The sequence below is a fragment of the Aulonocara sp. 'chitande type north' Nkhata Bay genome, linkage group LG14 (assembly GCF_057382095.1).
Source record: "Aulonocara sp. 'chitande type north' Nkhata Bay isolate Kocher_YH1m ecotype deep benthic linkage group LG14, A_spYH_male_GT1.1, whole genome shotgun sequence".
Classification (NCBI taxonomy): Eukaryota; Metazoa; Chordata; class Actinopteri; order Cichliformes; family Cichlidae; genus Aulonocara; species Aulonocara sp. 'chitande type north' Nkhata Bay.
Window position 1 is genome coordinate 2301316 of NC_141357.1, and position 13284 is coordinate 2314599.

At 43.3% G+C, this 13284-nt stretch overlaps 1 protein-coding gene across 3 annotated transcripts; it reads right to left on the reverse strand.

Moving 5' to 3' along the window:
- Nucleotides 1-1659: 1659 nt before the first annotated feature.
- LOC147313861 (aldehyde dehydrogenase, dimeric NADP-preferring-like) lies at nt 1660-12607 on the reverse strand. 3 transcript variants are annotated; one of them, XM_086260571.1, is made up of 10 exons: nt 12414-12606; nt 11263-11426; nt 10938-11169; nt 10295-10380; nt 9227-9435; nt 4357-4474; nt 4112-4253; nt 3866-4032; nt 3677-3776; nt 1661-2318 (listed from the first exon to the last, which is right to left on the reverse strand). In XM_086260571.1, exons 2-10 carry the CDS (start codon nt 11416-11418, stop codon nt 2005-2007), a joined length of 1524 nt encoding a protein of 507 aa, XP_086116697.1. In that variant the 5' UTR covers nt 11419-11426; nt 12414-12606; the 3' UTR covers nt 1661-2004. The 3 variants fall into 3 exon arrangements, with proteins under 3 accessions (XP_086116696.1, XP_086116698.1, XP_086116697.1); XM_086260570.1 differs by having other exon boundaries at nt 1660-2318; nt 10938-11426; nt 12414-12607; XM_086260572.1 differs by lacking the exon at nt 12414-12606 and having other exon boundaries at nt 1660-2318.
- Between the last annotated feature and the right edge of the window lie 677 nt (nt 12608-13284).

Below are 13284 nucleotides of genomic sequence, written 5' to 3' on the forward strand. Positions count from 1 at the left end.
CTCAGACAGGCCGTTCCAAGAAGAAGGAAAGAACCCATATTAGCACTGTCAGTAAAAGATACTGATTTTTGTCTTAGTATGGAAACTTGGAGCCAGGATATGTCCTTCAATGCACATGTTAAACAAATGTGTAGGAATGCTTTCTTCCATTTGTGCAACATCTCTAAAGTTAGAAATATCCTGTCTCTATTACTTCCAGGCTGGACGACTGTAATTCATTAATATCAGGAAGTCCTAAAAACTCCCTGAAAAGCCTTCAGTTAATCCAAAATGACCTTGTAGTACCATATCACCATATTAGAGCACTTCACTCTCGCACTGCAGGCTTATTATTGTAGGGTCTACCTTACAATATAAAGCGCCTTGAGACTGTTGTTGTGATTTGGTATCAGCGAGACTGCATGCTACATTGACCTGCTGCACCATCTTGTGGTCCAAATTAATATTACAAGAACGTATGACCCTGCCCTACTGTAACTTCTGTCTTCAACGCAGTATGTTGACTTAAAGTCATAGAGGTTGTCTCTCTGCATTCTGTTGATTACAGTCGTTCTAGAAGAGTTTAAACTCAGTTTAAATTTAAAAGCCAGATGGGTTTTTGTGACTGCTCTTGAGCAACTGTTCTCATTGAATCATATCTGGTAGTCATGTCTTAAGAAACAGGAAAGAAATCCAGCAAGGACATGACATGATCCCTAAGAGATTCACCTAAGCTCTTCAGAAATGGTCTCAGCAATGGGCGAGTTGGCTCTGGTGAGGTGAAAGGTAGGAACAACAGATGGGTTTAGAGTGGAGGCAGGAATACATCGGAGATTGGGTCTGAGCCGCTTCTTCTTTGCAGTGGTGGTGGAAGGGCTGAGAGATAGGATCATGTTTGCAGATGACATTGTGATCAGGCAGGTAAAAAAGAGCCTGAAGAGGTGCAAAGTAGAAGAGCAAAGTAACAAAATGCATGAGAGTGAATGAGAAGGAGGCAGGCAGAAAGGTGAACATCCAGGCACTAGAGATACTGAAGGTAGATGAGTTTAAATACCTGAGGTTAACTATCCTGGTGAAGAAGCGAGTGCTGGCAGGGTGGAGTGGGTGGAGACGAGTGTCAGGGCTGATTTGTGACAGGACAGCATCAAGAGTGAAAAGTTAGGTTTACAAGATGCAGTTCCATGTATGTTTGCACGTGTTTAAATCACACCTATTTTCCTAGAAAATGTAAACGAGGGGTAGAGCAACACTTTTGCACAGTAGCTTTAATGATGTATGGTTTGGAGACAGAATCACTCAGAAAAAGACTGGAAGGAAAGAGTGAAAGTTGCTCTCCAGAGTCAACATCTGGGTTGTCTTTGGGAGTCCTGAATGGACAAGATGAGAAATGAGTAGATCACAGGGACAGCTCAGGTTGAGTGGTTTGGACACAAAGTTAGAGAGACGAGGCTAAGATGTGCAGAGGGATCGTGAATACACTGAACCAAGGATGCATGAAGAGAGAAGGAACACCAAAGAAAAGGTTCATGTAAGAAGTCATGCAGAGAGCTGGGGTTACAGAAGAGGATGCTAAAGATGAGACAATACAGAGGCAGATGGGGCACTGCAGTGACCCTTAAAGGGAAGAGCCAAAACAAAAAGAAGATATTAAATTAATTTGTCTCAATAGTGCCCTCTTGTGGTCACAATAGTAACAGAGTGTAAAAGGATGGAGACTTGCTCAGTTTTGTGCCAAAATAAAATGAAGGTTTAAGAAAAAAAATGGAATATTACATTTTAAGAACACATCTTTTAATTTTAAACAACAAATTACATCAATATTTCCTCACAAAGTGAATGTTAACCGACTGTAAAAATAGAATCCAATTCACACACTGCTCATAAAAGAGATAATAGATCAAGCCAAAGGTTACTGTTTTATTCATCTTTATGAAACAATAAAACAAGATTCATCTGATCATGAACATCTGTGAAAAGCACTTTTGTTTCTTTGGAAGGATCTTCCATAGCGAGGTCACAGTGTGTCTAGTTATAGAAGCCTCTCCAGTACCAGCAGGTGCAGTTGAGGCCCGCTGCAATGAGCAGGATGACCAGCAGGGCGATGAGGAGACCGAGGCCGATGATGGTGGCAAGAATGGCCCACACCAGGGTCCTCTTGGACATGTCAATCAGCGGCGACGTGAGGGCCATCCGAGCCCTGCGTGCCCGCTGGCGGTTCTGAGGAGGGTACCTGGCCAAGTTAACGCTCTCCATGCCCAGTGACCGGACCATGCATGCCCTGTGGTGGCTCAGCTGCTCAAAGGTGTGTTTGCCATGGTAGCGTCCCATACCACTCTGACCTGGAGGGGTGACACACAAGTCAGTCGTGTCTTCTAAAAGGAGCGCTTCATTTGTGATTTGTGCTGTCAGTATGTGCTCACACATGGACTGTAACAGGGTGAGAGTGACTTTTTCTTGCATCAGTGATCACAGTGCAAATGTGCTCCTGATGTAAAGATCCCCAATATTGTGTATGTGTCCCCATACATCACTGAAGGTTTAAAAGGTGAACTGGCTGATGTTAGTAGTGTGAATGATGTAACACTTAGCTTGAATAGTTTTATTGCTCGCCCACAGATTTGCACAGTGGGTCAGTTTGTGATTGTAGGGTCATTTTTTAACTCAAATGAGGGAGACTACAACACAGCCCGGAGACAGACAGACAGTCCTCTCTACATGTCCAGCCAGCTTGCAAGCACAGCCGTCTCCTCCAGCCAGAGATGCTGAATAATAACACATTTAATGTTGGAGGGCAAGCTTACACATGGGAAGTCCAGGTTTCAGTAAGATACATGAAGATAGATGCTATTACCGAAATAGGCAGTGTTCTCCAGAACTCAAATTTGATCTCAATCTTGTCCAGTATAATTTGCTTCATATAACACTTTTAACTGTTTGTAATCTCAGCTCCTGAATGTATTCTTATTCAGGCTTCATGAAGAAAGTCTTGCTCACTAAGCACAACAGGCATCAGCTCAGAATCAGCTGTAGTTCCAATAAATGTGTGGAACAGTTTTCTCAAATCTGCAGGAGCTGTCGATGAATGTTTGCTCACTGCTCCACAGCACACACAGAAAAACGCCAAACGGAGCAAGTTTTATTAAAAAGGACTCGACTCAAAGAAAAACAAATATCCTGAGAAAGGAGACGGAGATGGGTTAAAGTTAAAGGTTCACTTCTGCTGCCAGCAGATAACAGCTACTCACTAGTAGCTTAAAGGTAACACAAATGTGACTTGACACAGTAAAAGTTCACGACTCAGTGCTGGCCCGCTCACTGACTGAGCAGCTCTTCACAAGCTTGACTCACTGCTGAATGAATGGGTGGCAGCTGAGCTCCTGGAGGCGACAGGACACACACACACACACACACACACACACACAGCGCAAAGAATAGGAGGGCTGTCCGTGGCATGTCCAGTAACCAACAAGTTAGCCAATGAGCAAGCGGTATCACACTCGGACCCGCTTCTCTGCCTCCCTTTCTTTTTAAAAACAATGTTTAGCTGCATCCATCTTTGATTGTTTGTAGTTTTGTCTGTCATCTGACATCATGGTTTAGCTGACACTGTTTCATCTGATGTTGTGTTTTTTTGTCTAAAGTTGTCACATTTTGTGAAGCTTTCCCACTTCAAAGCCACACTTTGAAGTCTTCCTACCTACGCCACCGAACGGGAGGGAGTTGAGCGTATAGTGCATCATGACGTCGTTGACCGTCACGCCACCGCTCGTCGTCTCCGCAATCATTTTTTTTATTGCCTGTGAGAAACGTGAGAAGAAATCGTTGTAAGACGAGCACGAGGGACGCTGCTAACGTTAAAAGCTACTTAAAGATGGTTCCTTCTCACCTTCTTGTCAGAGCAGAAGATGTACAGAGCCAGGGGCTTCTCTCTCTCGTTGATGAAGGTGATGGCATTGTCCATGTCACTCACTGTAACTATGGGCAGCACGGGGCCGAAGATCTCCTCCTGCATCAGCCTGGAGTGGGGCGGCACGTCCTTCAGCACCGTTGGGGCTTTCAGTGCAACATCAACATTTATCAAACAGAGCACAGATGGATCTGCATCGCATGATTCAATCTGCATTTTCATTACCAATGTAGCGCTGTGAGGAATCACTCTGTCCACCCACCACAGGAGTGTAGCCCTCCATCAGCCCCATGATTCTGTTGAAGTGACGCTGGTTGACAATTCGCCCGTAGTCAGGTGAGCATTTTGGATCGGCACCATAAAACTCCTGGAATGGAGCAGAGAGGTAGTCTGAGTAAGGTTTCACACCGTGCAGCTCCACCTGTATGAGCGATGTCGCAGTGATTCTCTTTGGTTATTGGGTGCTTTACCAGAAGCGTTTGTCGGATGCACTCCACCACTCGGCCCTGGATGCACGGCTCACACAGAATGTAGTCTGGAGCGATGCACGTCTGCCCACAGTTGATGAACTTCCCCCACGTGATACGACTGCAAACAAACCAGGTGGAGAACAACTTTACAATATTCGTGTTTTGGTTCATTCTTAGAGGACCTTTATTCATTTTATTGAGAGTGTAGCTATCCCCCCCAAAATAAAAAAACAAGGAAAAAAACACCTTTTTCTTGCTTTGACATTTACTTCCTTTTAACTGAGAAAAGATTTGTTGCGGCCCCAGCAGGGCCTCCTCCTGAAGTTACCTGTGTGGGCGGGTCCTACCGTCTCTCCTGCCTTAGGTGCCGCCTTTTTCTTTTGTACAGCTGACTCACATCAGCAATTAAAGGTATTTAAATGGTGATAGCGGCTTGTAGTGATGGCCAAATGAAGCTTTCTGAAGCTTGTATTGAAAAACGGTTCATTACTCGAAGCTTTTCAACACAGTCCTCTCTGGTGACATCTGGTGACCAAAAATACAAAGAGCAGCTTGAATCCACAAAATAAAACCAACTGCTTCATTATGATTGCCCACTCTACAGAGTGGAGTTTTGTCTGATATTGGGCCGCCGTCGTGTTGCTTTGAACGCGTATTGTTTGGTGGTTAAAAAATGTGTTTTATTTGTTTAATAAATAGTTTTGACCAGTAAACTCTCCTTGTTATGCACCATGGTGTGGTCTTTCTTTGCTTGTGACTTCTTGATGTTGGTAAATACAATAATTGAAAAATACCACGTTACATATAATATACATATAATAATGTACAACACATTATGGAGTATGCTTCTGCTGTGAGGTCCTGCCTCCATGCACTTATGCAATTAATCGCTAGACGGGTGTATTTATAAATAATATTATATTAGGGAAATTTCCCCAGACATATTTTTGACCTGGGGGTATTTGATTGTGAAATGGAAAAGGAAAATGCTTATGAACTTGCAAATTAAAAACATGATGCATTTAAGGTAACGCTTTCTCATTTTTATTTAAAAAGAAAATTTGTTCCACTGTGCGATGGCCGAACCTGCTCCTTTTTGTGGAGATAATTTCTCCTGCCTTAAGGAAAATCCCTTCACATGGCACAGAGGAGGCTGGAGTGCAGAGAAACTGGTAGAGATGCAGTTATACAGTCTACCTGGGCCCCACAAACTATCAGCTAAAGAGAATAAAGAAATTCAATTGCTGCACATTTGGCAGACTAACATTTTCAGATTAATTAAACAATAAAATATATATTTTTACAACATTACATGTAAAGAGTCAAGTGGAAGTTTTTCTAAAGTTATTTAATGATATTTATATTATGGAAACAGATTTTTGACATTTTACCTTTTTCCCGTTTTCAGATATAATAAACACGCACAAAACAAAAGCAAACGGCCAGAACACAAAGCTGGAAAACCCACCTGATCGACAAAAATCAACTCAAAATTCTCCCACACAACAGAACCTCCTTTATTCCTCGCTGGCTCCAAATCTCTCAGTGGAATGATCAGTGGTTCGCTGTCACCATCAAAACACTCCACAAATCCCACGAATGATTCACTTCCTTTTAAACCATTGAATCAGACACCGAAGCAGTTAGGCTCTAAATGAAGCTTCGGACGTCACCGATCACGTGACTCTGGCCAAACGAATCAAGCTTCAACGCAGAGCTTCTGAAGCAGTGTGTTGATTTTTTAGACGCACGCACCGGAGCGTCAGCTTCAAGCGGACCATCACTAGCGGCTTGTCCGTCTCTGTTAGTTGAGTTATTAGTAGAAACTTTAATAAAACTCTCGAATTTAACCCCTTTTGCCGCCCTGTCTCCTTTTTCTGACCCGCACACTTTTGTTACTTTTCCTGGACCCTTTTAGGGGAATGTAACAGATTCTGGTAACATCGAATGGTTCATGACATTTCTGTGAGTTTGATCTTTTCTATTTCGGTCCTTACAATAAAGAGTTTGTTGTTTTTTGTACAGTAGGCTTGACATATTTAACTAAATGACAGAGTTGGAGTTTAATTCAGTCCCAGGAGTTCCAGAAGAGTGGGTCAAAGTGTGCTGCGTTTAAGGACCTGTATTTTCCAGCTTTTTGAGTCCTTGTAATTGAAGCACAGGAAAAGGACTCAAACTAAGCTCTGTTTAACTGCAACCAAACCAAATGTATGTTTAAGTTCATTTACTCAATAAAACATCAAGGCCTAACATTTATGAACTGAAACCAAACAATGTTTGTCACGTTAGTCAAAATGTCCATGTGAATTTTTATACTCAGGAATTTCTTAACCAACATTTTAATATACAGTGGGGCAAAAAAGTATTTAGTCAGCCACCGATTGTGCAAGTTCCCCCACTTAAAATGATGACAGAGGTCAGTGATTTGCACCAGAGGTACACTTCAACTGTGAGAGACAGAATGTGAAAAAAAAAATCCATGAATCCACATGGTAGGATTTGTAAAGAATTTATTGGTAAATCAGGGTGGAAAATAAGTATTTGGTCAATAACAAAAATACAACTCTGTTAGAGTAAATAGTTAAACATTTGTCATTTTTATATTTACCATTTGTCTATTGTTTTTAACTCTGTGAAAGGAATTCTTTCTTTCCTCCCATCCCCAGATTCTCGAGGTTCTGGGTGCAAGGTTGAAGTGTTTTATCACAGGAACATCCTTTTGAAGGTCTGTTTGATGTTTGCTAGAACTTCCCACCCTTTGTATGGTTTGACTGTGTTATCTATGGTAAACCATACATTGGGTGTGGGGGAGACTACCCTCTTTATGACCAAGGATGTTGTTCCTGCTTTTAGGTTTTATGACCCTTTGATCAGCAGGAACAAACAAACAAACACACACACACACACACACACACACACACACATTTACATACAGTCCTTGTCTATGTAACCAAAGGGGGTTGCAAGGGGAGGTGTTTTGTAAACTATTGTTTGAAGTTTGTCAATAAAAAGGCGGCGAGAGGAGGCCACCATTGTGGTCATTTCGACGTGCTGGTCACAGATGAGAGGCCTCCCTTGCGCAAGAAATCGATCGAACACTGTTGCCTTGTTTTTCTTTCATGGGAATAAGTCCTGGATACAGCGGGGTCTGAGTTTAGACCCAACAAACTCAATACTTTGTAACATAACCTTTGTTGGCAATAACAGAGGTCAAACGTTTACTATAGGTCTTTACCAGGTTTGCACACACAGTAGCTGGTATTTTGGCCCATTCCTCCATGCAGATCTTCTCGAGAGCAGTGATGTTTTGGGGCTGTCGCCGAGCAACACGGACTTTCAACTCCCGCCACAGATTTTCTATGGGGTTGAGGTCTGGAGACTGGCTAGGCCACTCCAGGACTTTCAAATGCTTCTTACGGAGCCACTCCTTTGTTGCCCGGGCGGTGTGTTTTGGATCATTGTCATGTTGGAAGACCCAGCCTCGTTTCATCTTCAAAGTTCTCACTGATGGAAGGAGGTTTTGGCTCAAAATCTCACGATACATGGCCCCATTCATTCTGTCCTTAACACGGATCAGTCGTCCTGTCCCCTTGGCAGAAAAACAGCCCCATAGCATGATGTTTCCACCCCCATGCTTCACAGTAGGTATGGTGTTCTTGGGATGCAACTCAGTATTCTTCCTCCTCCAAACACGACGAGTTGAGTTTATACCAAAAAGTTCTACTTTGGTTTCATCTGACCACATGACATTCTCCCAATCCTCTGCTGTATCATCCATGTGCTCTCTGGCAAACTTCAGACGGGCCTGGACATGCACTGGCTTCAGCAGCGGAACACGTCTGGCACTGCGGGATTTGATTCCCTGCCGTTGTAGTGTGTTACTGATGGTGACCTTTGTTACTTTGGTCCCAGCTCTCTGCAGGTCATTCACCAGGTCCCCCCGTGTGGTTCTGGGATCTTTGCTCACCGTTCTCATGATCATTTTGACCCCACGGGATGAGATCTTGCGTGGAGCCCCAGATCGAGGGAGATTATCAGTGGTCTTGTATGTCTTCCATTTTCTGATGATTGCTCCCACAGTTGATTTTTTCACACCAAGCTGCTTGCCTATTGTAGATTCACTCTTCCCAGTCTGGTGCAGGTCTACAATACTTTTCCTGGTGTCCTTCGAAAGCTCTTTGGTCTTGGCCATGGCGGAGTTTGGAGTCTGACTGTTTGAGGCTGTGGACAGGTGTCTTTTATACAGATGATGAGTTCAAACAGGTGCCATTCATACAGGTAACGAGTGGGGGACAGAAAAGCTTCTTAGAGAAGACGTTACAGGTCTGTGAGAGCCAGAGATTTTCCTTGTTTGAGGTGACCAAATACTTATTTTCCACCCTGATTTACGAATAAATTCTTTACAAATCCTACCATGTGAATTCATGGATTTTTTTTTCACATTCTGTCTCTCACAGTTGAAGTGTACCTCTGGTGCAAATTACTGACCTCTGTCATCATTTTAAGTGGGGGAACTTGCACAATCGGTGGCTGACTAAATACTTTTTTGCCCCACTGTATTCAGCTTTCAAGAGTTTTCATGTTTCTTGTTGTATCCAGGTCACAGTGGCTGTTTCAGTGATAGTTACTTAGTTGTGATTTAAAAAGTGCATGTGCTATACCAGCATCCACTGAAACATACAGAAGTATTAATGTACGTTGTTGGGGCTTGGAGAAGGTTGTAAGTTCTGCTATTATTGCGCTGAGCTTCAGTCACCCTGATATGTACCTGCAGACACAGTCAGCGCCTCTGTGCCCGCTTTGATTATCAGACTTTTAAATTCCCGTGTCAGCAGCTGTAATTCACTTCGTTTGGCTAAATGTGGATTACCGGCAGGCGACCCTGATGTTGCAGTTCTTGTCGATGTAGCAGGGGCTCTTCCCTCCCAGCTCCAGGGTCACCGGGGTGAGGTGACGAGCTGCAGCTTCCATCACCAGTTTGGCCACTGTGCTGCTGCCCGTGAACACGATGTGGTCAAACCTGAGCCTCAGCAGTTCCTGGGTCTCTGACACACTACCTGTCACCACTGGGTACAGATCCTGCAAAACAAACACATTTACTGATATATAAGTTATTTACATTAAGCACAGAGTAACTGACTGTAATATAGGTCATGTTTCCAAACATATAGTGATGGGAAAATCTCTACTGGGGAGGGGGGTCACACTTACATGTTTCAGATTAAACAAATTCTAATATTAGAGAGTGATAAACCAAATAAATGCAGTTTTAAATTATATATTAAGTGGAAAAGGCTCGCACACTCATGTCTGATTATCAGACCTGAAGAATCAATAAATCACTTAAACAGAACTCGAGTCACAAAGTAAAGTAGGCTAAAAGCAACACATCACACCATGATCTGAAGAAACAGATTAGAAACAAAATCACTGACATCTGTGCGTCTGCATCAGCAACTCATCCAGGAGGACACCCACGAACCCACAACAGCATCTACAGAACGACTACTTTCCTCAGCTAAGGTCAGAGTTCACGATTCAACAGGATGACTGTTCGTGCTCAAAAACCCTCCAGCGTGGCTGACATGAAACAGTAGAACCTCACAAACGCTTGACTGGAATTAGGTTTATTAGGTTTAGGACGAAGTTACCCTTTCCCACAGGGCAGGGCAGGTTTGCAGAGCTTTTTTCCTTAATAAATGAAATCATCATTTAAAAACTGCATTTTGTAATTGCTTTGGTTATTTTTGTCTATTGAACTTTGTTTTTTGATCATCTGAAACATTTAATGTGCAAAAATTCCTGTTTTGTAGCAGCATATTCAGCGAAATGGCAACAAACGTTGAATCCTGTGTGTCATTGGGGTCTAAATGTCTGAAGCACTGTAGTATGATGGCTCAAGGCTTTAATGCATGAACAATAGACCTGGTGTTCAGACCTTGTCCAGATAGCGAGGCAGCAAAGCCCGGAGCAGCAGCGACGAGCACTCGCTGAGCTCCGATGGCTTCACCACAGCTGCGTTCCCTGCAAAGAGAGAACAGTTTTCCATGAACGGGATGAGATCACCGTGTGACGCAAAGCCGGCGTGTAGGAGGCTGAGAATGCAGAGAGAGAGGCAGTCAGATGCACTCTGTTTCCATTAGTATTTTATTTTTTGAATCGGTTTTGCAAAAGTTGAACGACAGGGAGCAAAGACTGCGTTTCTGAGCCGTCAGCTGACATGTCTGGTACCGAGACAAGCTGATCAGCTGGGACTCTGACTAGGACCAGTTTATCAGTTACATCGATTGTTTCTGTATTTCATGGAGCTCAGCTGACTTTTTTACCTACATTTAAAAGAAGAGGATGTTATGTAGAGTAAAACATTCCCACTGTGGGTGATTGCCTTGTTAGATCTGTTAGAAATACAAAATACATTTTGGGTTTGATAAAGTCTAACATGACAGAATCCAGCTGCACACAACTGAAAACAGCACAGTGACTGTGACACCGGGTTGCGGCCGTGCCTTCTCAAAGCCATCTCAGACTGCTGTTATCAGGGGTACGTGACTGTCGCAGGTGTGGAGAGAGTGTCTCCCTACCTGCAGCAATGGCGCCAACAAGTGGCATGAGAGTAAGGCCCCAGGGGTAGTTCCAGGCCCCGATGATGAGTACGACTCCCAGCGGCTCTGGCTGGATATAAACCTCATCTGATATCGTGAGGAGGTTCTTTTCTGCCGGTCGCGGAGCAGCCCACTCTCCAAGCTTCTCAATAGCCAGCTTAATCTCGTTCTCGATTCCAATCAGCTCCAGGAGTGGTGTGTCATACTGACTCTGCAGGAAACCCAACACAGTTAAGCAAGCAAACGAGCCCCGATATACACATTGTATTTCACATCTTATTCTTAGTCTCTCGTGTCTGCTAACTCTGTTGATGTCCTGTTTGAGAGCAGTGGCTATCTCCGTCTCTTTCTCAGCGATCATCCTCTGCAGGGCGTGGAGCTGCTGCAGTCTGAACTCTAGAGGTCGAGTCCTGCCGCTCAGGAAGGCCTCCCTGGCCCGCTGCACTGCCTGCCTCTCCATACACACACCTGCATGAGAACAGAAAAGCGTTTGTCCACAGGACTCTCAAATGTTCACAGATAAGCTGTCGTTCTAGCAGAGGTGTTGCAAACATTTCTGCTGTCACCAGGAAAGCCTGTCTGCCCTCCTAGCTTACCTTAGAGTGAGCATGTGCGCTCTGCCGAACTAATGTTTTACTCTCAGCAATTTGAAGAGCAAAACAGACGACTGTAGGTTACAGAGTTTAATCTTATCAAAGGCTTTACAGACAGACAGCAAAGTAATAAAAAGCAGCCTCGAGGCGCACAAGCAAGAGACACCACACACACACACACACACACACACACACACACACACACACACACACACACACAACAAATGATTTGATAAACAACTGACACGTCTGAGAAAATGAACTGAAGTTTATCCACGTAAAACAGGCAAAGGTAGATTTTCAGCCCCACGTGTTACTACTGTGGACACTTTGCAGTCTGTTAGTGTGTCCGGCATCGAAACGCAGTGAACACTTCATGCCTTACAGTCATAACTGACATAATGTCAGTGACAAAGTGGAATAAGAAACGTAAAATATACTTTAGTTCCCTAAAATAAAGAACTTTAGAAGAAATAGACACACTAAATTTAAAAATACACGTACGTGACAAAACGAAGTCAAATAGAACATGTATCCTGTATGATGCATGTGTTTTATTGAGACTGTCACATGTTTGCATAGCTGATAATAACTGTGCTGTGATAAAGTCTTAATTGTTGCACGCTGAGAAAAATACCTGGCTGCATGTTGCTTGCTGACTGACGCAAACTCCCTGAAAGATGAGTAAATAAAAATGAAGCGCTCCGCTGGTGTTCGCGGACCGGACGAACAGCTCACATCACTACAGAAAACTGATTCTGTCCGCTAAATGCCGCACAGCTCGTCATTTTACAATTAATCAATCGCGTTATTGATCACCGATAATTCACCATGGCGCCCACTGTCAAAGTCTGAAACTTACCGAAGCTCAGGTGCAATTGTTCCTCGGATATAAGCTGCAGTCCGTCACTCGTGTGATCTCACGGACGCGCTGCGGGATCCCTCCCTCACCCAGCGCCCTCACCCAGCATTGTCCTGTGTTCATCGGTCACGCTGCTCTGGGATCAGTTTACCGGGGTAGATTGGTTACCGTGTCCGAGTTCACTGAGACCGATAGCGTCGTGCGCATGTGCACACCCCACTTCAGCTTGGCTCATCTTAATAGCAGTCATTCAGTCAGGCAATCTATTACAGCCTTGAGGTGATGTTAATGATATACCACAGACAAGTGGTGTGCAAAGAAACAGAAAGAGCAATTTCAGCAAATCTCTGACTATTTCATTTCATTTCATTTCATTTCATTTTTATTTATTTCACACTTGGTACTACAAATCAAACAAAACAACCACATCTTCTATCAACAAAACACAACAACCATGTGTGAAAAGGAGCAGGAAGAAGAAAATATTCTTATTAAACCCTGCCCCCTATCTACCATCGAACTTATATCACCGATGGGCACCAAAAATCAGGAACAAACTAATATTGACATTTCTCTCCGGTCGAATCCCAAACCAACATCACATTCATTCGCATTCTTCATACTGAGTTATCGTTTTAAACATATAACACTTTTTAAAACATTGTAGATTTATACAATTCTTTAAATTATAATGAAGTGAATTCCACAGTCTTATACCCCTAACCGTTGTGCTCATTAATCTTTGTGTAGTCCTGGCTAACTGATGTTTAAAATAAAATTTCCTTCTATTCTCTTCTCCCCTTGAACACATCAAAAATACTCTTTGTAACTTAAAAGGCAAAATATTATTTTTAGCCTTAAACATAATTAA